Below are 26,137 nucleotides of genomic sequence, written 5' to 3'. Positions count from 1 at the left end.
TTTATGAGAGCTGCAAAGAGTCATTTAATTGCCATTGAGGGGAAGAAGGAAATCCATTGGCAATTCTTTGTGCCTCTGCTTACAATTTCAGTGTTTCATGCTACCACCCATTCATTTTGACTACCTGCTTTTTTTTCTTTGCTGTCTTGCACAAGAAGCATATACTGGTTAGAGGCAGGCAAAAATTTCATTTGTCAGTTTTCTCTTATTTTTACTTGGGAGACTTCAAGGACAGTATATTGATGGAAGCATGGGGTTATAAGTTCATTACTTTTATAACTCATGTAAAACAGCTGTTCCTTGTGACACTCATAATACATTTTATCAATTACAGCTCTCATAAAGTATGAGTGAAGATAGAACAGATATGTGATGCCACAGATGAGTTCAAAGTCTTGCAAGAAAGAAAGCACAACAAAGACTTCTGTATACACACAGGGGTGGCTCAGTATCACAACACATGGATCTTCAGAGCTTCTGGTGCTGTGTCACAAGAGTTGCAGCCCAGTAAATTCACCTGTTCAAATTTGTCCTCAAATAATTATTTTATGCAGGGTTAAATATCATGTCTGGTCCTCCAGCTGGCACAAACTTAATGCTATGTACTTGGGGTGATTTGATAGAAATCTGCTTCCGTGCCTGATCCCAGTTCTTCTGTTGGTGAATGATCTGCTAGTGCACAGACACAGATGACTGTGGAGCTGCAGTATGAATTGGTATCTGGAGAAGTGTGCTGCTCCTGTGACACAGGAAGCAGAATGAGTTAAGGAAAGAGAAACCACAAGGGTCTCTAGGCACCATTACTCCAGCATAAAAAAGAAATGTATGTTTTACCAGTGTCATGTTGATTGGGATATTCTTGTGTTTTCCAGCATGTGGATATAGCAGCACTGTTGATCAAATATAATACATGTGTAAATGCAACAGATAAGTGGGCATTCACACCTTTGCATGAAGCTGCACAAAAAGGAAGGACACAGCTCTGTGCTCTGCTGTTAGCTCATGGAGCAGATCCAACCATGAAGAACCAAGAGGGTCAGACACCACTAGACCTGGCAACAGTAAGTTCATGTTAGCCAGCCACAGGCTGCTCTGAAGGATGTACTCTGCATATTAAATTCATTTCTGTGGCTCTCTGGCATCAGCAGTCCTCAGCTTCCATTTTGCTGAGCTGGAGAGAGAAGGGCATCTCCTGTGTACCTCTTTGTGGCTTTTTATGCATGGGACCAGGCATTTTCCTTTGGCTGGAATCTTAGCATGGCTTGTGATTTAAGGTTTGCTTCTCCTTAAGTATTCACTCCTGGGATCAATCTCCTCATTCCCAGGAATAAAACTCTCTGAGATGTCTCTGATGATGGTCAGTCTGTGTACTGTTGGTGATTATTTCTTTGAACCTAGGAGGAACACCAGATGGGCGGAATGGGAACATTTGGTGGATTGTTACGCTCAGTGCCTCCATATTACCTCAGTTCCTTTTTAAAACATTAACTCCAAAAGAACATTCCAAAGAATTCATTCTACCTCTAAAATTTGTAGGTGGCTATCAAACTTTTTCTAAAACTGGCTTCTGTAAACTTTCTTTTAAATGGTTTAAAAGCCTAATAAGGTTCTATGAACATGTACGCCCCAGCTTAAACAGTCTTGGAATAGATAATGCAACCAGATTGGATCTGTGTCTGGTCTCAGTGCAAGTATTTTTTAGGGTTATTGATTTATTTATGGAGAGTTCAAGAAATATCCTCCAGAGTAATCTGAGCTCTAGAAAACTTGCTTTGTGATGAAGGATATGAAAATTATTTGATTTCTCTGCAGGAAAATAAGGGTGCCTTAATAATGTTCTACAAGAATTTTTAAGGAGGAAATTCTTGAAGATGAGGGTATTGCTTAATTAAGTCAATAAAAGCTAAATCCAGCTGTTAGCAAAGACCATACTAATACTGAGCTCCTGTCCTTTTTTTTCCTATTCTAACCCAAGAGATGTGATTATAGCAAAGGCAGCAGTAATCTTGCCACTGAAGCCATGTTCCAGTGCACCTGAAATTGAGCCTGACAGAAATTAAGAAGTGGCATTTCCTGTCCTAGGTTCTGAAGGATTTCAAATAAAGTTGCTACATTGTTCTCTCTGGCTTTAGCACTTACAATGCCATTCTGCCAGAAAAAATTTAGATGTCGTTTCTTATATACCTTTAGAAATGGGGAGAACCTGATTCACCTATGTCTTGAGTGGTAAATCAAAATGTTCTTGCAACTGTGAATCCCCCTGTAACAGAAGCTGGCAGTTTTCTTTCTAATGGGGACCAGAACAATCAAATAAAGCAATTAAAAATTTCCAGAGATCAGTGACTTGTGGCAGTAGGAGCTCATGTTGCGTATTCTTTCTGTTTTTCAGGCTGATGATATCCGAGCTCTGCTGATAGATGCAATGCCTCCAGAAGCTTTGCCCACGTGCTTCAAGCCCCAGGCCACTGTTGTCAGTGCCTCTGTGATCTCTCCAGCATCCACACCCTCCTGCCTGAGTGCTGCCAGCAGCATTGATAACCTCACGGGCCCACTGGCAGAGCTGGCCGTGGGAGGGGCATCCAATGCTGGGGATGGAGCTGCAGGAACTGACAGGAAGGAAGGAGAAGGTGCATTTGCTGCTGGACAACTTTACATTGCCAGAAGTACTGTAGTTTAGTATCAAAATAGGCCTTGGTTTATCTGAAAAGCATTTCTGACTAGCCAGAAAATACTGTGCAGTTTGAACTGTAATCAGTGTTTTAAAGTGTCTGGTGTTTGTTAACTGTTCACTGTTAACTGTTCATCTGTGTTTGCTATCAGTCATTAGGTCTGACTACAAATGCAGATCTGATTAGGTGCCCAGATGTTCATTGACTTCATAAAAAAATCCAATGAGAATTATTTTGATGAAGAAGTTATGATTGTGATGGCTGGGGATTTTGCCAAGGTTTTTTAAACCCTTTGATTAGTATCAGGAGTCCATGCTTTAGGTCAGAATCTAAGGGGGTCACATAGCAAAAATATACCCATCCTTCTTTTCCTTCTCTTTGCAGTATGAGCCTGTATTTGTCACAGATGGTTTGGGCTTTAAGTAGTTGATTCTGAAGAGAGAACGGTGATGAGCTTTGCACAGAACTTTGACACAATGGAAGTAGATTGTTTATTACAGACATAGACAAATTGATTTAAAATTCCAAACTCTGATTCTTTTTATAGAGAATCAGTGGTATTGCTTGATTTTTTTTTAAGGAGGTTGGTTTGGTTTTTGTTACTTCACATGCATAGGATGTAAAGACTTGTTTCTTCTCTCACAGTTTCTGGTCTTGACATGAACATTACCCAGTTCCTAAAAAGCCTGGGTCTTGAACACCTTCGGGACATCTTTGAGACAGAACAGGTAAGTGGCAAGCCTCATCTCTGTTTCTGTGTTTAGGAGATAAATGTCACTCAAATTCATTGCATTAGTTTTCATTTTATAATTGAAAAAGGGAAGGAAAAAACCCACACTTCACATCTACAGAAAAAGAAGTGTGTTCAAGTTTTCTTTGAGTTTTCTGCAAATGAATTGCCAGATACAATATGGTGAAGTTGCAAAACCTATGAAAATATCTTTTCTTGTTGGATTCAGGTGTCAAGTAGCTTTTAGTTACACATACACTGTGACTGCCAGTTTGGCTTGTATTCTGAGAGTTATTTTGAACCTTGTGAACTTTGAACATGATGACTATAATGAAGTTAGGCTCAAATGTCACCTGTGTTTGTCCTTCAGCAGTCTTGACAGCCAGACAAGCCTTTCACCACCTGTAGTGCTGCATGTGATAGTTTGGTTAGTTGAGAAATAGGGGAATAAAACCTGCAGATTTATCAGTAATTCAGCATATATGAAAAGGGTACAACTAATGTAAATTTCTCAAGCTTTCATTATGTTTTACAGCAGAAGTACCTGTAATGTATTTGTAGATTCCTTTTGTGTACCGTTTCTTAAATTTAACATGTTGCAGTTAAATTGATCTGTTTACATGACTGAGATGGAATGTACATGTGGAAGTGAAAGGTACAAGTGCAAGAGACTGGATTTGATGATTATTTTTTCCTCTGGCCTCTGCTGCTAATCTTTTATTGAGGAATCAGGAAACAAAGATTTGAAATGTGATGTGTTATTTACAGTTCCAGCTGTTTCTATAAAATGTTCAAAGATAAAATACCATAGAACTTTTCCCCTTCTCATACATGAAGCATAAGCTCTTCTCTTTAGTTTGGAACTCCTTCTGTTCAGAAGGAAACCAACCTCAAACCAACCTGTGCACTTCTCAGGTTTTATTATTATTTTTCACACCTTCCTGTTGCCTAGCTGGTCTTGTTCTACTTTTGCTTCCTTGACTCCTAACCTGTTAAGAGCTTCCCTGCTAATAAGATTTAACAATGCAAGTCGGATTCAATATATTCATCATTTTGAAATCATCCAGCTCTTCTTGTAAGTTTCTTTGTAGAAAAAAACAAGCTCATCTTCTTTAAGCTTATTCTTTTAAGCTGGTTTTCCAAGCACTACCTTCATGTGCACTTTTTCACCTTGGCTCATTATTAGTAAGGTTGTAGAATATTAATTTCTGCTTGTGTAGTGAAAGTAAGGAATTGTACAATGCTGTGAAACGTTGAATGCTTCAAAAGCACTCCCGTATTTATGCCAGCATTTCAGTGCATCCCCCTTCTACCTAAGGAAAAATGTTTGTGAGAACCTTCTTCGAGAACCAGCTGTTGTTAATTGGTGTGAGAGAAGTGAAAGTTTTGCACAATTTCAGGCTGTAGCAGCTGGGTATGGTCCTGTGAATAGGGATGGGTTTGCCAGAAGGTGGCAGCAAGTAGAAGTGAAGCAAAACATTATCTACCTTTATGCTTTTGGTTGCACCATAAATACTTTCCAATTTCTGAAGTGATAGGTCTCCAGCCTTGAAAGTCAGGCCAGGTTTGACAAGTGATTTTTGTGATCTTTCACCTTTCCAGATAACCCTGGATGTGTTGGCTGATATGGGGCATGAGGAACTAAAAGAAATTGGGATCAATGCATATGGACATCGCCACAAATTAATAAAGGGTGTGGAGAGACTTCTAGGAGGTCAGCAAGGTAAGTATGACACTTTTACTGGCTAGTCTAAGGGTACCAAACAACAGGCTCCCATAAGTCACTTTCTCTAAATGTAGGCGTTGTGACCAGACTTGAAAGAATCTGGATGTCAGAGAAGTGTGTTTGCTGCAGACATGGTGGCTGAGTGGGTTGTGATAGCTAAAGAATATATTAAGGAGATACCAGACCAAGTGATCACTTGTCTTTTCAGAGAATGGATACCCCTGAGGCAGCTTTGGAAGCTGTTCCCATTTCTCAGGACCCTGTTTCACCCAGAGAGGAGCTTTTGGATATGATTTGCCCTCCATACCTACCCCCAGGCCAGTTATACCTGAAGGATTGGCCTGATAGGGTTTTAGCTGCCCCATGTTTCTAATGGAAAGAGGAAGCAATAAAGGGCAATTATATCCCACATGCATTTTGCTTCTCTCTTTTAAAACCTCTGTTGCTAAAGAAGGCACTTTTATTTGTTTTTGAGGTTGTGCTTATGCCTTGTGTTTGTTTTGCATTTCCTGTACTGGGGTTGTTTAAGAACAATGATGATGATGGATATAAATAGAGCCAGTATTGGTTTTTCCTGTTGATTTTTGCTCCTTTTCATTCCTTCTCTTTGCAGGTACCAATCCTTATTTGACTTTCCACTGTGTGAGTCAGGGGACCATTCTCCTTGACCTTGCTCCTGATGATAAGGAGTATCAGTCTGTAGAAGAGGAGGTAATCCAAGTCCCTTTCTTAATGCTTCAGGGCTGTATATTTTTCTTTCCACTGATAACCTGTCAGAGCTAAAGTGTGCAATATGTGTTGAAAGTGCTAAAATAGGCTTTGATGTATGAATTGCATAGTGCTGATACGAAGTTTCAGGTTCTTTATTTGTCCTTTCATGTAGAACAATGATAGAAATTATTTTGCCATGTCCTTCCAATTTTTTTAATAAGAAGTCTCTGCTCACTTAGTGTTATTCCAGTTTTATTTTTTGTTGTGTTTTGGATATCGTCTCATAGGGAGGGTTTGCACAGCTTTCTGTAGGTAGGTGGACCTGTGAGAATTAAAAGCTGTGTGTGAAACCAAGACATCAAGGCCTTGCAATTCTCTAAGCATTTTCTGTGAACCAGCTTGTTTTCTCTTGTCTCAGTGGCTAGTTAATCTGTAACCCAGATAAACAGCTCTTGGACAATTGAGAATTGACTGTAATTTTGCCTCCCACACACACACATGCTCTTTTATTTAAGTAAACTACAGGCACATACCATTTTGAAAGCAAAAATCATAACAGAAAAGAGACTTCCTGAAGAGTTGTGTTTGGTAGAAACTCCATTTTACTCTGAATTTGCTATTTGTGTCATGTTCCTACACTATAGCACAGAAGTAATTTAAAAAGTCTAGATAATCAGGATTGCTGCCAGCTTAGATGGGCATATTTTTTATTAGTAACTTCATAAACTAGAGTTTGTGCAGATTTTTTTAATAAACTCTTCTGAAGGAAAGGGTCACTTGTCATAGTAAATTGGAATATTTATTTGAACTGTTACAAAATATTGTTGTTGTAGCTATAAGTACTTCTCTAAGACACAATGCAACTATTTCTGAGGAAATCAGAAATGCTCTTCTAATGACGTAAGAGAATTTAAAGTGCAGGTATTTCCCTAATACTAAGAAATGCAAACTAAACTTATTAAAATCACATTTGTTATTACTATGAAGTGATCTTTTTGTATATTAATCCTCAAATATTGGGAGTTTTTTCCTAATTTAAAGAGGGTTTTCTAGTAGTGTATCATTTTGATAGCAAGTACCATTTTTCTATTTTTCTTATGTGGATTTTTATTACAAGATTGGATAATTGCATCATTGGGTGCTTGAGAAATTAGGGTATAACTCAGTTTAAAATAGAGGGGTTTGGGGTTTTTTTCTTCTTTTTTTTTCTTTTTTTTTACACCTTTTAATTTTCCATCAAGACTGTCTGTTGTTGCCAGTGATATACTGAGACATGGCATGGATACTTTGCTGGGAAGGTTTATGTGCTGAACATTCAGTTTTGGGTTTTTACATAGATGCAAAGTACAATCCGGGAGCATCGGGATGGTGGAAATGCTGGTGGGATCTTCAACAGATACAATGTCATCAGGGTAAGTTTCAAAACCTCTCAGTGTTCTGTGGTAAAGTATGTTAGTATTTATACCAGCAGGCAGAATCAATTTAATGGTTTGCCCTTTTATATTTAAAGTTCTTTGTTGAAATAGTATTCAGAAACAGAGTTCATGCAAGTGCTAAAATGAATGCATGCTCTGCACAGGGAATGAGGGAAAAGTGTCATTTGGGCTTCTAAAGGAGTCTGAAGGACTGATGTTGAAGGCAGAGGTGGTGAAGAACCTGACTGAATTTCAGAGGCCTATAACTTCTGTGTTTGACCCTTGCAGCACAGATTTATCTTTTTTCTCAGTGTAGACTTTTCTTGCCATTTTAAAGGGGATTTGGGGTATAAGTGTATGAAAGGATGATCATTACTTCTAATAAGAGGTTTCTATCTCCCTATGTAACTTTCCAGCTTGACACCGCCTCATTTGCCTTTGTCAACTAGAAAAATGCATTTTCCAAGCCATGGTATTCTAGAAAATAGTGTTGTCTTTCTGAGGGAAGGTGTGTGTCTTTTTCTGGGGAGAAGGAAATAGAGGGAATCAGAACAGAACTTGGTTTCTGAGCTTCAGCAAACCTGTGCTGCCTATCTCTTTGAGAAGTAAGCCTGTGCAGAACCTTTGCAACTTGATCCAATAGCTCATGGGCCCTGAAGTAAACTCTTCTTCCATCCTACTCCCAATCAATGGTAAAGTCCTTTACAGAAACCTCAGTGGTATTAAGAGCATGTGGCTGAAATTATATGGATAGATTAAACAGCACATCTTATTATTTTTTATAAAAAGAACCAAAAGTTGTTTCTTTTCATAACAAATAAACCTAAACTAGATAGCAAGTTTCAAAGAGCTAGACAAGATCAGTCAACAGAGCTCAAAGCAGAGCAGGAATGAGTTTCAGTTTGTAGTTCTTTGTGTTATTGAAGGCTCTGTGAGAAGAAGCCTGAAAGTTGTCCTTTAACCCGAGCTGCAGTTTCACAGTAGCTTTAACTATTTGTAGGTGTGGGCTACAGAGTTGTTGGAGACACTTCAGCCTTGTGTGCGGAACAGCCATGGGGTTTCTTCACAGCGTTCATGTGTCTTCCATCAGTTTCCCTGTCAAATTAATGTGAACTCTGTGAAACTAGATTTCATTTCAATTGCAATTCAAATACATTTGAGAGATTGAAATGTTATGGTAAGAGCATGGTTTGATCTGTTGTTCCACTGCAGATTCAGAAGGTAGTGAACAAGAAGTTACGGGAGAGATTCTGTCACAGGCAGAAGGAGGTCTCAGAGGAGAATCACAATCATCACAACGAGCGTATGCTGTTTCACGGTAAGGAAGTCATGTCTCTTTGTATGTATTGGTACTTAACAAAAAACCCAAACCTTGCAAAGACCCACAGGGAATGTTATTCTTGCTGTGTCACCATCCTATGCAAGTAATTGTGTTTCTACACTAGAGATGCAGGGGGTGCATTGGGGGTGTGGGGGTGGTGGAGTTACTCTGTGTGGTAACTGCAATCCAAAAAGCTACATTGGATAAGAAATACTTTTATTATGTTTTGGTTTCTTAAGAAAGAGGAAGGTTTTTTGCTAAGCTGTATCTTAGTCATTTCCAGTAAAGCTGCTGGGACGATGTTACATTGCTGTGAGAAAGACATGGTGTCTTCTAAATGATGGGAGCAGCACACAATAAAAGTGTTTTACCCTGGTGCTTTAGGCAAGCATCAGGGAAAGGAATCAAAACCAACCATAAGTTTCAGCAAGATTTCTCTAGAAATGCCTGCAAATGACAATTGCCTGAAGGTCCTTCTGTCCTAGATTCTTCTGTGATTCTGTATAGGAAATTGGTTTTGGGTATGATCGTCCTGACACCTTGCCCCACCTTAAGCAGTGCTGACTCCTGGAGAGGGTATGCATTGACAAGATAAATTGCACTGAAATGTGAGTGGGGGGAAAGCCATTTAATGAGATCTGTGAAATGAGTAAGAAATGAGTCACACGTGGGATTTTGGTATATAATGATAAATCCCACACATCACTGCATCCTGCTGGGTATCGCCCCCTTGCAGCTGACTGAGCACACTTTCTGCTATTTAATGGTCTATTTGAGGCAGATCAACACCTCTTGGCATTGAGTCCTGTATTACTATACAACTTAACAAGTATGTGTCTTTTTGTGTCACTGTTCTAGGGTCTCCTTTTATTAATGCTATCATTCACAAAGGATTTGATGAAAGGCATGCATACATTGGAGGAATGTTTGGAGCTGGAATTTACTTTGCTGAGAACTCCTCAAAAAGCAACCAATATGTGTATGGAATAGGGGGAGGAACTGGCTGTCCCACACACAAAGACAGGTCCTGTTACATCTGCCACAGGTAGGAATCCAGCAGAGTTCCCCACACATAATTCTGCCTCTCCTGGTTTTTATGATCCTGGCAGAGGGTGATATGCAGGCAAAGAATGGCCACTTGAGCTTGGTCATGGCAGGAAAAATGCAGTTTTCCATTTGTCAAGGTTGAACAAAACAAGTATAAATGCAGCAAGTCCCACAGGAAGGTCAAAAATTACATCTAAGCATGCAGAGAGTATAAATCAAAGTGAGCAGTGGCTCAGGAAAAAGGCTTGAAAGAGCAAGTTTGAAAATGAAGAGTCAGGGGAAAATAGCAATTAAACTCCAGGCACTCTCAGGACAAAACTGCAGTGCAAAGTGGTGGTCAGCAGTACAGTATGGTACTGTAGATAATATTGGAGGTAGATAATTTTGGAACAGGACTTAATTGCAGCTTTGTTTTGTCCTGGAGTAGATCAATGTGTTTCTCACACTTTGACACCTGTCCATTACCTGCTGGTGGGATCACAGAGAGTTTCAGCTTCTTTCAACAGCTTTCTATGAAATGAACTAGAACAGGCTTCCATGTGAGGACTAAACAAACTGTGTGTTTTCCCTTCTGAGTGTCATGAAAGATTTTTGACAGGTTTTATACAGCCTTAGGACTGGGTTCTTGAAGTGTTTCTCTAAAAAGCCATGAGAAATTAATTGTAATGAAATAATCTCAAAAGACTGAAATCCTTCTGGAAGCATACAACTCCTAGTAAGATATTTGAAAATGACGCTCTCTTTTTTCGTTTTAGACAAATGCTCTTCTGTAGAGTGACCCTTGGCAAATCCTTTCTTCAGTTCAGCACAATGAAAATGGCTCATGCCCCTCCTGGGCACCATTCTGTTATCGGCAGGCCAAGCGTGAATGGACTTGCTTATGCTGAGTATGTCATCTACAGAGGGGAGCAGGTAGGTGGCTTAGCTGGGACTGCCTTTATGCTGGGACTGCCTTTATGCAAGGACAGAGCCTGAGCTGGAGATGGGCTGTGCCTGCTCTCCAGACCAAGCATGCTGTGATGATGCTGCTGATTAGGTTGTTGGGTTTAAATGGGGAAATAAACAGCGAACTGCATCTAGATAGCAAATGCTACTCTTATCCACTGATCTGCTCTGATTTATGCCATGCAGATTGTCTAATTTCCCCTGTGCAGCTCTGATGGAGTCTGTTAAGAATTGTAGCTTCTCTCAGTAAGCTGTCTTACTCCCATTGCGTTTTAGTGGCACTACTGCAGCATCAAGGTCACGTGCATTTTTGGAGCTCCAGAACATCTTGAGGATCCTGGGCTTTTTACCTGTAGGTTCCCACCAGTGACAGAGACTGCTCTTAAATAGCAGCTGGAGAAGCACAGGAGTCTTCAAAAGTTGATTCTTAATCTGAAGAACTCAGCTAGACCTTGACTCCATAGAAGTATTTTGCTGACTACCATGAGTGGCTCCCAGATCACATGATCAAACTGAATAACTACAAATTTGTGATGACAAACGTCCCAGGTCCTGAGAGAGCTGGCTGATGGTGTTGCCAAGCCACTCTCCATCACACCCTGTGATTACCTTGGTTGGTTGGAGCAGGCTGCTAATAATTCCGAGATCATGGGTTTGATCCCTGTATGGGTCATTCACTTGGACTTGGTGGTGTCCTTGCAGGTTCCTTCCAACTCAGAATATTCTGTAGTTCTGTGATATTTGAAAAGTCATGCCAGTCAGGCAAGGACCCCAGTGAATGGAAAAAGGGAGACATCGCTTGGATTTTTTAAAAGGGGAGAAAAGTAGACACAAGGGAACTACAGATCGGTGATTCTCACCTCTGTAGCTGGGAAGATCATGGAGCAGATCCTCATAGAAGGCACATGCAAGACCAGGAGGTGATTCAAGACAGCCAGCACAGCTTAAGTAAGCACAGATTATGCCTGACCAGTCAGGTGGCCTTCTATGATAGAGTGACAATTATGGTCTCAGAAAGCGTTCTCTTTTTTGATCAAACAAGCCCAATTCTCTCTCTCAGCATCTTCTTTATCCTGTGCTCTCTGCCCCAACTATCTTATTGGTCCTTTGCTGAACTTGGCTCCAGCTTGTTGGCATCTTTCTTGTCTTGTAGAATCTAAAAGTTGTGTGTGGTTTTCTAGATGTGGTCAAGGAGGGAGTACTGAATGAACAGCAGTCGCTGCTACACCTGGTAATTTACTACAGGATGCTCATAGCCTTTACTGCTGCCAGGACACGCTACTGATTCTGCTTTAGCTTGCTGTCTCCCAAGGAGCCCATCACCTTTTCAGCTGAGTAGCTTCTCATCCTGCAGTGTTAAAAGGAATTTGTCTCAGGTGCCTTTGCCCTTGCTTGATTCCATGAGGCTTCTGTAGGCCCAGTCTCATCTGTCAAGGTTCCTTGGAATGGGGCCCTGCCCTCCATCAACTCTAGCTTTGTTCTGGGGCTGAAATGGCTACCAGCTGTCTCCAGGAAACACTGGACAGATAGACAGATGACTTACTGGGTCATGTGCTTTGGGTGGGCCAAGTATTTTACTGCCAGTGAAGGCCTTTGCAGGTTACATTGCAGGCTGTTGTCTCTTTTGAGGTCAGACTTTATCAGTCATCTGAGATTTTTGAGGAACTTAACAGACACTGACCAATTTGTAGGGTTAGCTAACAAGGAGAGTAACTCTGAATTCCTGTTGCACACAATTTCTGGCAGTGACTGTGGAAGAATGGAAGAAACATCTTTTTGTTTGTGTATTAACCAAGGTGTTAAGTATATCCAGCAGTTCCATACAGTGCTGACTAGGTTTGAAATACCCACTTTTTCTTGCATGCTGTGAACATAGAGCTGGTTCTTGTACTGTCCTTCCTGGTCACTGTTTAGTGAAATGCAAAAACTGGAACTTGCTGAGTTACCCTTGCATAAATCAGGGGTTTCTTTCTTATTTTATTTTCAGGCATACCCAGAATATCTCATTACGTACCAGATTGTGAAACCAGAAGCTCCCTCACAGACAGCAACAGCAGCAGAACAGAAGACCTAGTAGCTTCAGAGCAGTGGAGAAGGATGTGACTTCAATCTTGGACTGGATGGATACATGTTTCAGAAAATCAGTATCACATAAAATTCTTAACAACCTGGAAATAAGCTGTATGTCTTAAAGTATTGCTGTCTTGATGAATATGATAATGAGTAACTCTTGCATACTCAACTGCTACTGTTCCTCTTGAGGAAAGTTTACAAGGGACTGCCTTTTAATAACATATCTCAGGCTCCTAGTCTCTGCAGATACCATGTGTAAAATAATATTGGTTTGATCTAGACCTTGGGAACATTATTGTGCAAATGGAAATCTTTATTGCTGCCATCTCACATGTTAAAATTTCAGACACTACTTTTCTAGTTGTTTTATTTGCAGATAAATTACATTAAGCCCATCATTTTCTTTTCAGCATACACCATTCATTTCCTGTTTTCAAGAGATCTTATTTATTCTCCTTTTGTATTCTGAAGTTGAGCCAGAACTTCCTTGAAAATATTTTGCACAAAGTCAAGTCGACTAAAATCATTAACAATGCAATATAAATTTCATCTGAGGAGGGGCTAGGTCAAGTTATTCAATACAGGGGTTTTTTTTGCACACCTCTGAGCAAACAATAACATGAGTGAGTGTAACTTTGGAGTGGAAACAAACGATGTCAGTTTGCTGCCTTGTCTGTGTGAGTTTTCTGGGGGAAGCCCTGGGAAGTGTTTGCAAGGGTAGAACCAGCTCTTTGTGCTTAGAAGAACTTCATGCCCTCTTCTGGCATCTAAAAGAGCATTTTATAAGGCTCCTGTTAAGTACAATGCAGCTTTTGAAATGTTCTCCAGTTACAGCAGGGTATGGTTTTGCTGGGAGAAGCAGGTGAAAAATCAGAAGACTTCATACAGGAGGGTGTATCTGGTTCATGTCCCTCTGTAAGATGACACCCAGTAAATGGGTTTCGGGCTGGTAAGGGAGAGTTATTACAGCAGTTTCCTGTCACATCTTTGTGTGTGACATCACAGTTGAAGAGCTTAAGGGATTTACAAAAGTAGTAATTTTTTTAAATATCAATTTTACATTTTGATGAGAACAAAATTTTAAAGTATCAGTCGGCAAGCAGATTTGTTTGCAGGTATACCAGAGAACAAAGTTAGGATTTATTCACTTAATACCCTTCTTCCCAAATTCCCAGGTTTATTTTGCTGGGTAGGAGAAAGTTATTTTTAAGCATTGCATAGCACAGCATCAAACAGTTTCAAAAGTCCCCCTTATGGTGGATATGGATTTAACAAAAGTAGAAACTGTTTCCTTTTTGTGGTGTTCTCCAGTTTCAGAGAAGGTTGAAGGTCAAGACTTGTTCATTTTTTCCTAACAACCAGTACCAGGAGATGTGCTTCAGTGTTGACCATGTAATATCTGGAGGAAAAAAAATGTTCCTTTGGACACAACTTGTGGTACATTACCCTATCAACCAGCACTATCTGATGATCCAGTTCATGCATTCAGGTTTTATCCCCCTTAAAGCAAGAAAGCAACAGAATAGTGTGCTCTTAGTTCATAAAAATGTACGTGCTCCCCAGAAGTGGGATTTTGCTAACACATTTGTATAAAACAGACTTAATCCTGAAGAGCATTTCACTTTCAGCATTAAGACACAACACTTTTATTTTTAATGGTAAGGCATTAATGTTGAAGCAAGTCATCCTCACAAGAAGTAATCACCAGTAATCACCCACTGTAAAATCAGTCATTTGATGCAATATGGCTACCTGGACATAATCTCTTTGTAATATCTCTAAAGGAAACCTTAGAAATAGCAATACTCCAACAGAACTTGAACTCTTACTTTTCTTGAGCTGACAGTGGATATATGGTTCTCGCTTCATTTTGTGACCTGATTAAATATGTAGCTTTGAAGTCCCAGCCAGGCTCTAGCCTAGTTGTCCTTTTAAACAAGTTTCATTGATAAAATTGGGTGCTTGTATTTTGGCTACTCGTTTCATAGTGTTAGAGGATTGCAAAGATCACCACTAGGCTTTGAAGCTTTGTATTCACCATTGAAGTTTGGGGTTTGTTTTTCATTTAGTTAATAAGGGCATGAGGGGATGTACCTATCTGTTCTAGGGTTTCAGATAGCAACCAGAGTGAGTGCTGCTCTCCATCCCCAGTTAGACATAGTTTTAAATGGTGAAACAGCTGTGCTGCTTAGGTGAGCAAAATGGTTAATGTGGGTGTGAAAGTTAAAACTTTACATCTTTCATAAACAAAAACTAATCTAAAAAGGAAAGCCCCACTGAGCCCGCACCGGATGCTGTTCTTGCTTGTTGTTTCCTATGTGCTGGTTGAACTAATGGCTAGACAGGATTCCTTTTGCAGCCTGAAACTTCTAGAAGATAAAAATAGCCTGGAGGAGACTGAGGGGAGACCTCATTGGGGTTTTCAACATCCTCACAAGAGGAAGTGGATGTGCAGGTACCAATATCTTCACTCCCATGACCAGTAACAAGACTGGAGGAAACAGCATGAAGCTGAGATTAGTAGGGAGATTTAGGTTGGGTATTAGGAGAAAGGATTTTCACCCAGAGGGACCCCAGGGAAAGTGGTCTTAGCACTAAGCTTGATAGAATTCAAGAAGCTTTTGGACAACACTCTCGGGCACATGGTGTGGGTCCTGGGGCTGTCTTGTGCAGAGCCAGGAGTTAGACTCAATGATCCTGATGGGTCCCTTCCAACTCAGCATATTCTGTGATTCGACTTTCCAGTATCTTTGAACTGCCAGTGTTAATGTTTCTGATGTTCTGTGCAGAGTAAAGGTGCTGCGTGAGGAAATAATTTTGCAGTGGTTTTTGTCTCGTAATGACATGACACAGAGGTTTTTGTCTCGTTTGTGGCCAGACACAGAGGAGTACCCAGGCCTGATGATGCATCTGTGTGTTGCAGACACCTATGCAGGAGTAGCATATGCTGTCATAGGTGCTCTTTCAGTTCAAAACAAAGTGAGGATTGCCCATCAATACCAAAGTGACCCGTTAAAAACCCGGCAGTGGTGCTGGTGCTTTTGGCAGGCTGTTAACGGTACAGACGCTGCTGCTTCAGCTGGGGGAGTTAACTGCAGTGGGACCTTACAAATACTGTGACCCCATAACCAGGCAGGTGCTGCCTCCTGAGAAATGAAGTTTTTGACCTCCTGAGAAGAGCAGTCCCCTGGTATGGGGATGCTCATTTTGCAGCATTGGATCACCAGTGGGAGGCACAGTAGGAGCTGAGGACATAAAAACACTGGGCTAAGCCCTCATAGGCTTGGGAGACCAGGGACAGAACTTGGTGCCTGCTGGCACCAGGGACGATGTGTCTCTCAGGCCTGTTGATCTTTGTCAGTGTCCCTTTGAGGCAGCATTTTGAAACTTCTGTGTAGTTTTGTAACAGGACCTTAATAGGCAAAACAGAAAGAAAAGTCACCACCTAAAAAAGGAGGGTTCTGCTCTCCACTGCTGAAACTGTTTCCATGAGACTGATGAGTTAGATACCTGGTGCAGAGTGACACTGCATTCTGATTGCTGTCAACAAAACTTTTGTTAGGATTAAAAGCAGACAGTACAGTACCTTAATAAGGTATATTTTATTTTTTTCATTCTTATTTTTATCTACCAGTTGTGTTTGATCCCAGCTCCATAGAGACTGTTACAAACCTCTTATACTAGTTCCACCATGTGGCAGTCACTATTGGTTTTTTAACCTCTGTTTCAAGTGTTTGCATGAGATGCAATTGAATCCCACTGGATTATGTAGCAGGAATTTATTTTGTCTGCAAACTTAAGCTTTGCTTGTTTGTTATGGGAGTACCTCAAAAGAAAATTCTACACTGAAGCGGAGAGAAAACCCTGCAAAATGTTGTGCACTGTTGGCTGTGGTGGCCAGCAGACACAGAAAAGGGATGTGGCGTATGGGAGGGAGTAGCTCGTGGAGAAAGGCACTTTCTTGGCTCTGGAAACCAGCTGCTCCTGCTGTTTGTTCTAGGTTAGAGGAGGTGTCTGCTCCCCGTGAATGTGTGAGGTGCTGAGGGATGCAAGCATGTTGTGCCACTGCATCCCTCCAGTGGCATCAGTTTCTGCACAGTTTATGTACTGCCTGCAATTTCCATGTGGGACTAACAGAAATTGCCCTGAACAGGATTTTTTAAGATGGGTAAAAAGGAAGGGTCCAGCCACAAAACAGATTAGTTTGAACATTGCTAATCATTCTCAGAAGCTCAATGTCAGGAAATATGTGAATTTATTTTCAGTGGGATTTCTGTGTTTCCATGCTGCTTTGCTACAGAAAGTGTAGCTCAGAAATCCAAGAGGAGGTGCATCTAATGCATGCTTCAGGTATGTTAAACTGAATATTTGTGCAGCATTGTAAGCTGTGCTGCAGCCTGCATGGGGAACACCTGGGAAAGCACATCCTCAGTTCTTGTCTCATGTAGCAACTGGCTTGTGAACCTCCACAGACTTGAATCCATTGGTGATCAGAGGTGGTGGCTTGGCACAGTCCCAGAGCATGTTCTCCTGGTCTTTCCAAGAGTGGCAGGACAGATGTGCAGAGAGGGAGCAGCAGTGTTCCCACCTCTCTCAACAGAGAGTAGATGTGAAACCCAGGGGATTGGGGAACACTATATATGTGTTAAAATCTGTGAAGCAAGGTGATGAGCCTGGGAATGTGTAGGGGACATGGGAAGCAGATGCATTTCCATTACACTGACACATATGCCTGTCAAGTCACATTATCTGGCTGGTTTTGATGTATCAGTCTTGCTGAGTGTGTTGGTGGCAAGTTTTAGTGCTGGTCCCATTAATTACTAATGTAGATTATTAGAATCTCTGTTATTACAAGATAATTTTGACACTTTCTTAACATCTGCAGAACTTGCTTCAGCTTTGGAAATTGAAATGGGGATTTTCTGTGCTGTGGTCCCATGAGCTTGTGCGTTGTCATTCCTAATTGCTTTCTTTGGCAAGCCACATGGCAATGTAGCTGGGGGTTGAATTTCTAGACCTTTTTTGTGTAACTTGTTTTCATAACTAGCCCTGTATTTGTTCTCTCTTGGTTGCCAATTACCTGGAGCTGGGATATCATTTATTTATTTCTTCTTTTACCTTCTCTCTCAAAGTTGAAGACGATGGGCAGTTTCTCAGCCTACCTACATGGTGGACTTTAGGTAACATCTCTGTAACAACTGAGTTTGATCTATAAGTGTGCTTGGCTAAATGTCTGATCTGCAATACCTGTAATAGTTTAAAAGTCAATAAATACATTTTTAACAGTTGCTCTGTGAAAATGGAATGTGTGCAGAACCTGCTGCTCTGTTGTGGTTTTAGGACAAATTTGCTCCAGCCAAACTGTTGAAAAGTTTTATTTTTATTTTCTCCAAACAATGTTTTCTCCCTCCCTCAGGCAATAAATAAAAAGTTAATTTCTAGAAAAAAAAAAAGGAACAAAACCATACATATGTACATCAGCCACACAGGCATCTTGTGTGTTGGACCGGGCTGGAGGGAAGGACAGAGGTAGGGTGGGAAATAAGGCTCCAGGTGGGTTGAAGATGAGGCATTTTCAAGGCTTGGGCCAAAAGCTGCAGAAATGTTGCACAGGTGAACAAGACTCAGCACAGGAAAAGGGCTGGTCATGAGGTGGGAGAAGCTTGAAAATGCTGGATGAATGACACCTCTGGGCCAGCCTGTCCTCCACCCAACAGCTTCTCTCCTCCATTATGGCCCACCCATGTCCCTTCCTGCTACTTTTGGAAGAAGAGCAGCAGTGGGACGGGTGAAGAGGAAACTCAACAGAGTAATCAAAAGCAGCCCAGCAGCCCAGACTGCTGCCCCAACCCCTTCTTTCTCATCTTAAAGCCACAGGGAGATTGGACCTAAGTTTTCTAGAAACCAGTGATCCACAGAGGCAAGAAAAGAGGCATTTCAGACTACATCTCTCCCTCCAAACCACTTCCCAACCACAAAGATTACTCTCCCCCTGGAATAGGCTCAGCTGGTGATTTGGCAGGTGCCTGCCAACTCCTGCCTCATCTCCCCAGGCACTGGCAGGGCTGAGGTTGAGTGCAGGCAGCCCCATGCCACCACTCCTGCTCACCCCAAGGCTCTGCCTGCAGCTCTGCTTGTCCAAAGTGTACCTGGCTCAGGTAAGCAGCACCCACCACACACACCAAGGTGTCTCTGCAAGAGGGAAGGCTGCTGCACAATAAAAACAGGGAATGCTCCCTTGTCAACCTAGATGAGCTGGGACCAGAAACATGGGGAGAAGGGGAGGTGTAAAAAACAAGACAGTAAAATGGGGATGGAAACACGTGAAGACCAGGCACTTGAGGAAACCCAGTATACTATTTTGTTCCTCCCCTGAAGAGCCTGGACAATGTCAAGGTTTGTGGCTTTTACAACTTCGTGCTTTTAAAACATAACAATAAAAAGCAAACAAACCAAGATGAGGTAAGAAATTTCTCTACGAAAAAGATGGCGAGTCCAGGGTGAAGGGCAGTGTCCGGCACTATTGCTTAACATGGCGGGGCTTGGCGCCCCTGCACGCCCGGCACTGCCTGCCCAGCTGGCCTGGCCCTGAGCTAACAGCTGGGCGACGTGGTGATGGGGCTGTGCAGGTAGGGCAGGCTGCTGGGGGTGGCATGGACACCAACAGACACCGGGAAGCTGAAGACAAACTGCGAGGTGGGGGTGGAGGTGGCCTTGCCCCGCTCCCGCAGCGTCCCCGAGGGGCTGACGGCCTCCACCGCGTACGAAGTGGCCAACACCTGCGACTCGAACTGCAGCAGCTGCCCCATGAAGCTGAAGTTGGGGGAGATGATGCTCCGGCGCTGCTTGACAAACTCGAAGGCCTCCTCTAGCTTGACACGCTTCTTCATCATCAGGTACGCCAAGCAGATGGTGGCCGAGCGGGAGATGCCAGCCTGGCAGTGCACCAGGACACGGCCACAGCACTCCTTCACTGAGTCTGGAGGGCAACAGGGGTGAGATGTGAGACCCACAACCTGCCACCGCGGCCTGGCCCCTCACCAAACCTGCAGGTGGTGGCTGACCTCCCTCCCACCGGTGCCACCAATGGACACAACATCTCTGCACAGGCACTCACCAATGAACTCAATTGCCTCCATGAACCAGGAGCTGATGTCAGCTTTGTGGTTGTCCTCCACAGGGATGCACTTGTACTGGTAGTGCCCCTCGAAGTGGTTGGGGCAGTCTGAGGAGACGTTCAGCAGGGCTGTGATGCCCAGTGTGTCGAGCATGTCCCGCCGGGCTGCGTGGTAGGCGCTGCCAAGGTAGAGGAAGGGAAGGATCTCCACAGGCCCACCCTGTGACAGAGGAAAAGAACTGGTTGGCCAGGGGACAATGGGAGGCAGGACACACATCCAGATGGCTTGGAAGCATGGAGCTGTGTAGCAACCTGGCACTTGATCCAGGGCCCTCAGAAGAGGGAGCAGAGGCTGCCTTCCTGAGGCGCTAAACCTGTTTCAGCCCTTCCTCTCCCTCTCTGTCCTGTTCGGAAACAGGCAAGTGTGGGTTAACAGGACGTGGGCTTGTCCACTCTGTGGGGCACATAAACACCCTGGGCTTAGGAGGACCACCATGCTTTCCCATGAGAAGAAAGGAAGCAGGGCTCTAGCTCCGCAAGCCCCAGCTGAGGGAGAGCAGAGAGACTCCCACTGGACCAGGTTGCAATGCTGGAAGGGCAGTCAAGATAGCTGAGCACTGGGCTTTTAGACATACCTGGTCATGGAAGGGGGTCCCACAGGAACTGCAGCCCAGATCCAGAGGCTCAGCGCTGGTGGGGGGTGACACATTGCTCAGGGACTTGGTTTTTGCGCAGAATTCGGGGTACTCCGAGGAGAAGCGCTCATAGCCCCCTGCAAGAGGAGAGGCACCAAGTGTTATCCCACACCGCATCCACAGCGCTGCAGAACGCACAGCTGGAGATGCCCTTGGCCACTAGATGATGCTACAGCGATGGAGAGTGGTCCCTGCCCCTGGAGGAGCAGTTGGGCTCTCAGCAGCAAGGGGGGGATCCCTGAGACCCCACCACTCCCTCGGAGCAAGAGCACCAGGACCAATGATCTTGGCCACCCAAAGTCCCTGCTCCAGGGCTCGGTCCCCTGCATACTGCCAGCCAAAACTCCAGACTGGGGCGAAGGTTGCTCTCTGAGACAATGAAGAGAGGATTTATTTCCACCATACTCGGACTTAAATGGGAAAAGCTGCTCCGAGGCCAAAGACTGTTCAGTTCTCATTTTCCCTTGACACATTATTTTGTCACAAAAGACAGGCAGGTCTCCCATTCCCAGCTTGACCCTCCAGCTCAGAGCTCCCAAAACGACAGAGCAGGAAAGTCCTGGCTCTGGCCAGGTGCAGCCAAGCTGCCCTCTGAGAGAGGTGTCTGCTGCTTCCCAAGGACACAGGTGCAAACTGAACATGGAGCAGCTTGTTCCTCTGCCCCGCTGCCAGAGGGATAAGCACAGGGGATGTCAGACTTTGTCATGGCAGTCAAAACGAGAGCAAATCCTGAGTTCCCAGGACAGGGAAACTGCAGTGTTGGCCTGCTAATAAACCCTTCTGGTGACCTTTCCTTCTCTCATTCAAATCAAATTAACAACCCTGATATCCTTCAAGGGTCTGACTTTGAGCCTCGAAATCAATGAAAATCAAGTACTTCACTATCACCACAGGACTCCAGCTGTATCAAGCTCTGACTCCCAGGATGGTTCCTGAAGACTCAAACCAACTGCAGGACCTATGCCTGCAGATTTCAGCTTACCAGAGCATACAGCAGGACACATCCTTCTTATCCAGCCTTAGCTCTGAGACTGCCCTGAACAAGGCTGGATATTCAAAACAATGGATGCAAGCGTCTCAAGCAGCCCAGGAATCCCTAGGCAGCTAGAGCCCCCCACTGCCAGCATCCCAGTGTCCTTTGTGGCTTCCTCCCCCTACAAAAGGAAGGGCTCCAGTACCTTAAAGCAGATTTATCACTGCATTTGCATTGTCCCTCCCACACAGCCAGGACAGTTTGTAGAGGCTTCATTTCCCTGGCCTGACATCCCTTTACAGTCCTACTGCTTCGAGTTGAAAGAGCATCCAAAACAAAGAGCCTTTGTTAGACAACTTCCAGGGATCTGGTCCTAAAATCCCTGGATCTACCACATCGCACTCAAGTGGTCATCACACCATGAGAGGGAAAAGCTGCCCAGGGTGATGGGCAGAAACATCTTGGAAATAATGGTTCTTGGAAAGAAAAAGAGAGCTTTTCAAATGCTTCTCTTCAATGAAACGCATCAGATTGATTGATCCAGCAGCTCCTGGCAGTTCATGCCAGTCCTGCCCGGTATAGGAGCCAGGCAGAGCAGGAGCCCATGGCCAAGCAGCCCCAGCCAGGCTGTTCCACAGGGAACCTGGCAGCAGCCTGACCTGCACAAAACACTTCAGGATCTTCACTGTGACCTGCGCCTGACAATGTGCGCTTGGGCATGCACAGCTCTGGGTTAGTGTAGCTCTCATGGAATCAGAGCAAGATCATTTTAGAGGCTCTGTGGAGCACAAGATGAAGACTGTAGTGCTGAGACTGAGTCTCTCAGAGCCCGTTCCTTAAAAGGGCTCCCATTCCAACCAACCTCCCACGAGAACCACAGAGGCACCAGGAGCTCTCAGCTGACAAAGGCCACCCTTGGAGCAGAGCAGCGTTTCCTGCCACATGCGTGGCCCCAGCACCACGCTGGCTCACGGTGAAGGAGCCGGCTCCTGAGCGAGCCCTTGCTGTGCAGGCACTCCCGCAGCAGCACATCGTATCGCATCCCGGGAACAGCTCCTGCTGCTTTTACTGTATCTAGTACAACTCAAGTGCTAGTTCCTCCATCTATCAAGCCTCTTAATGGATTTGCTATTCTGCATACACATCCTTACCCCTGCTGTAAGTAAGCCAAGGAATAAATTGACTCTCAGGCTGTAAACAAAAAAGAAAAAGCCCCACAGAGCTCATCCAAGAACCCCAGCTGAGCATCCCCCGCCCCTAAATCATCTCACAATTCTCAGGACGAGCAGCTCCAAATGTGCACAGCTTCCCATTTAACACACGGAAGGGGGGAAGCCCTGATCCCTGCTGTAGTGGGAAAGAGAGCACAGAGGCATCCCCGGGTTTTCTGCCCGCTGCAAGGGGACATCGCCGTGACAGCCGGGGCTTGACCCTGCACAAATACCTCCTCTGCACCTCCGCGGGGCTGGGACTGGACTCGAACAAAGCGTGGGGGATTCCCCCCACACACTCACTTCCCTCAGGTCCCGGGCAGGGCCACGGCGCCCGCTCGATGTCCCTGAGCCGGCTCAGACGGCCCGGGGACCCCCGCTCGGGGCTGACGGCCGCGCTGCCACCGTCCCGTACCCAGCTCCGGGCTGCGCTCCCGCCGGCTCCCAACTTGGGCAGCACGGACGGCCGGGGACGGGAGAAGGCAGCGCCCTGCCCGCCCGGGGCGCGGCGAGCCGGGAGCCCCATTCCCGGGCGGGGGCAGCCGTCCGCGGCTCCCGGTGTCCCGCTCCGGTTCCCGGTGTCCCCCCTGGCTCCCGGTGTCCCGCCCCGGTTCCCGGTGTCCCCCCTGGCTCCCGGTGTCCCGCCCCGGTTCCCGGTGTCCCCGCCGCCGGTACCTGCCAGGAGGCGGATGTCGGCGCGCGCCGTGTCGCGACGGAGCGCGCGCACCACGAGCGCCACGGTGCTGTCCTCGCGCAGGGCCTCGGCGCGCGGGCTGCGCTCGTCGTACACCACGACGGCGGCGTAGAGCCCGGCCCGCAGCCGCGCCCGCACCTCGCTCTCGGCCGGCAGGATCTGCTCCAGGCTCACGGCGCCCTTGGCCCGCCGCCGCACGATCGTGTTGCAGCGCACGTTGAGCGCCCCGCGGATGTGCCCGGCGCTGTGCGCCAGGAAGGGGCGGCAGTCCAGCACCAGGCACCGCGCGGCGCCGCCGGCCCCGGCCTCGTCGCGGCCCACGAGCCGGCGCAGCGCGCTGCCCTCCATCTCGCGCAGCCCCTCGGTGGCCACCATGGCGGGAGGGGGCAGGGAGGGAGGGAGCGAGCGCCCGCCGGGCCCCGCGCCCGCCGCCCGCGCTGCTCGCGCACCCCCGCGCGCGCCGCGCGCAGCCTTTACTACCCGGCGGCGGCCGGCGCGCGCCCCCGCCCCGCCCCGCCCCGCCCATCCGCCGCGCGCCGGGGCCGCATGAATGGAGGGGAGGCGGCGCGCGGGCCCGGCGACGTCACCGCCTCCATTCACAAAAAAAGAAAACCCGGCCGCGCCGCCCGCCGGCCGCGGGCTGTGAATGGAGGAGCGCGGCGGCCTTTGTCACCGCGGGCAGCGCCTGTCACCCCCGGCCCGAGCCCGCCGCGCGCGCCGAGGGGCACACGCGCACGTGCACATGCCGCGGGGCACGCGCCCAGCAGGCGACACACACACACACAGACACGCGCACACACTTAGGCACACAGACACACAGAGTCAGGCACACGCAGACACACACACAGACATACAGACGTACACACACACACACTCAGGCACACACACACAGACGCGCACAGACACGCACTGACACACAGACACACAGACACACACACACACATACACACGCACACACAGAGTCAGGCACACGCCGCGCACACTCTGCTCCTTTGTCCCCTGGGTCCTGTTCCGCCCGGGCCGCCTGCCGCGGCGGGGGGCGCTGAGCAGGGCCCGCCGCCGGCCCCGCAGGGTCCCCCTGGGTCCTTGTGATGCGTATCTCTCTTTCCCCCCGCCAGAAAACGGCGTCTCATTTGCTGCAGAGCCCTGAAGACAACTACAGCACCCTGCCTGTGATGCGGCTCTGTGGAGGGGGCTCCTCGATTTCATTCCTCACATAGAGGAATTCTATTTTCGGCTAAAAGCCTAAGGAATAAATGCACAGCCCTAGAGGGTTCCAGGAGGGTCTCCCCATAACCACTACCCAAACACTGAGCCATCATTTCACCCCAAAGTCCCCTTTGGGACTGCTTTCAAACAGAAGCAGTGTGGCAAACCACAATGCCAGCAACCGTGCTCAGGGCATTTCCTGCAAACAGATGCCGGCCAGTCCCAGGTGAGTCTGCTTCAGAGACCTGGAGGTGTTCAGCTCTCCCCGTGTGTACCCAGATGTGGTGGGTGAAAGGTTGGGGGCACAATGGTTATTCAAGCCCATCTGCTCCATCACTGCTTTTCACAGAGGGCAGCTCGGCTTCCCCTCCTCCCTGCGTGCCGGTCGCTGTTTGCCCGGGCACGGCCGGGTAACGCCTGGCTGTGTGTGTGCCTGCCTGGGAGCAATCCAGCCAGCACACACGTGCAGGGCCTGCAGCTGGGCACACTCCCGCCTCCTGCACACTCTGCTCTCTGACCGCTGCTGCTGCCTTCTCCCCTCGGCCTGAGTCAGCCCGAGCTTTGCTCCGGTGTCTCTTGTGCCGTGCCCAGCCGAGCCAGATGAGCTGGGGGAAACACAGCTGCCATTCGTGCCATACACCCCGCTCCAGGAATGCAACAGGTCTGGAAGGCTAATCGTCTCCCATCCCAACCTGCGCCAAACACAAGAGCAGCAAAACCCTTTTTCTGCTGAAGTAAAGCAGACTCTGGGTGGCCAGCGACATAGCAGAGACATTCTTCCTTCCTTTAGAGAAAGCTGTCAGAGACAAAAACCTCAAACTGAGAACTTGATTACAAATTAATGGAAAATTATGCAACCACACCAACAATACTTGAACTCATGATGGATCATCAAAACATCTTTAAAAGTTTTGGGCAAGGCCTGATGTCAAAATATGTTTTCTTTGTTCCTCTTGGGGAGATGTTGGCCTTCACCCCAGGATGAGCTAGCCTGGTGTTTCCAATGCCCTCTGCACTATCCAATCCAGTTTGTACACTAAAATCAGATAAGCAAGGCACAAAGTGTATGTCCTTTGAGGCAAGCCTATCATCTTAATTTTTCCGTCTCTCATCCAGCATGTGACTGGGACAAACTGCTCTGAGGTGGGAGAGGAGGGCAATATTGTCATGGGTGCAGGAAGAGGCGTTTGGGCTGATGTCCCTGGATGTTTGCAAGAGCACTGATGGAGGACATTATTTCAGGGTGGAGTGTGGAAGGATGTGTGTGCACGCGCATCTGGTGGAGATTTTCAAGTATTTCCATGTGCCTGAACCCTTTCCCCACTCTTAATCCTTTCCTGCTGTCTACCTAGATGTGGCAGGTTCTTGGCTCTTTCTTCCTGGAAAATAATCTGCTGGGAATGCCACTGTGCACCCACACTGGGCATTGTCACCGCTGTGCTCCTGGGTGGTCCCCTCTGGAGCTGTGCTGTGCTGGGGCTGCTGGCTCACAGACATGACATGTGCAGAAATGGAACCCAAAGGTGAGAGTGCCCAAAATGAACCAAGCCAAGGCCAGGATTCACTGCTGGAGGAGAAGAGGGAACTCCCTCACTGCAGTC

General features: G+C 46.1%; 2 protein-coding genes across 2 annotated transcripts in view; one reads left to right on the top strand and one right to left on the bottom strand.

The window, feature by feature from the left end:
- TNKS (tankyrase) overlaps nt 1-18,047 on the top strand; it is a 128,057-nt gene extending 110,010 nt beyond the window's left edge. Inside the window, exons 18-27 of the mRNA XM_058804266.1 lie at nt 873-1,061; nt 2,390-2,627; nt 3,315-3,397; nt 5,002-5,122; nt 5,739-5,836; nt 7,174-7,248; nt 8,464-8,569; nt 9,431-9,617; nt 10,375-10,531; nt 12,552-18,047. Coding sequence (XP_058660249.1) covers nt 873-1,061; nt 2,390-2,627; nt 3,315-3,397; nt 5,002-5,122; nt 5,739-5,836; nt 7,174-7,248; nt 8,464-8,569; nt 9,431-9,617; nt 10,375-10,531; nt 12,552-12,638 — 1,341 coding nt within the window. The 3' untranslated portion in view covers nt 12,639-18,047. The remainder of the gene's footprint in view (nt 1-872; nt 1,062-2,389; nt 2,628-3,314; nt 3,398-5,001; nt 5,123-5,738; nt 5,837-7,173; nt 7,249-8,463; nt 8,570-9,430; nt 9,618-10,374; nt 10,532-12,551) is intronic.
- DUSP4 (dual specificity phosphatase 4) lies at nt 18,015-23,702 on the bottom strand. Its single transcript, XM_058804267.1, has 4 exons — nt 23,309-23,702; nt 20,390-20,526; nt 19,755-19,974; nt 18,015-19,616 (listed from the first exon to the last, which is right to left on the bottom strand). The coding sequence occupies exons 1-4, from the start codon at nt 23,700-23,702 to the stop codon at nt 19,231-19,233; spliced, it is 1,137 nt and encodes a 378-aa protein (XP_058660250.1). The 3' UTR covers nt 18,015-19,230.
- Nucleotides 23,703-26,137: the final 2,435 nt, after the last annotated feature.

This window comes from Ammospiza caudacuta, chromosome 4 (assembly GCF_027887145.1).
Source record: "Ammospiza caudacuta isolate bAmmCau1 chromosome 4, bAmmCau1.pri, whole genome shotgun sequence".
NCBI classification, from domain to species: Eukaryota; Metazoa; Chordata; class Aves; order Passeriformes; family Passerellidae; genus Ammospiza; species Ammospiza caudacuta.
The sequence above is the reverse complement of the archived record's forward strand: the minus strand, read 5'-3'. Positions and strand labels throughout refer to the sequence as shown.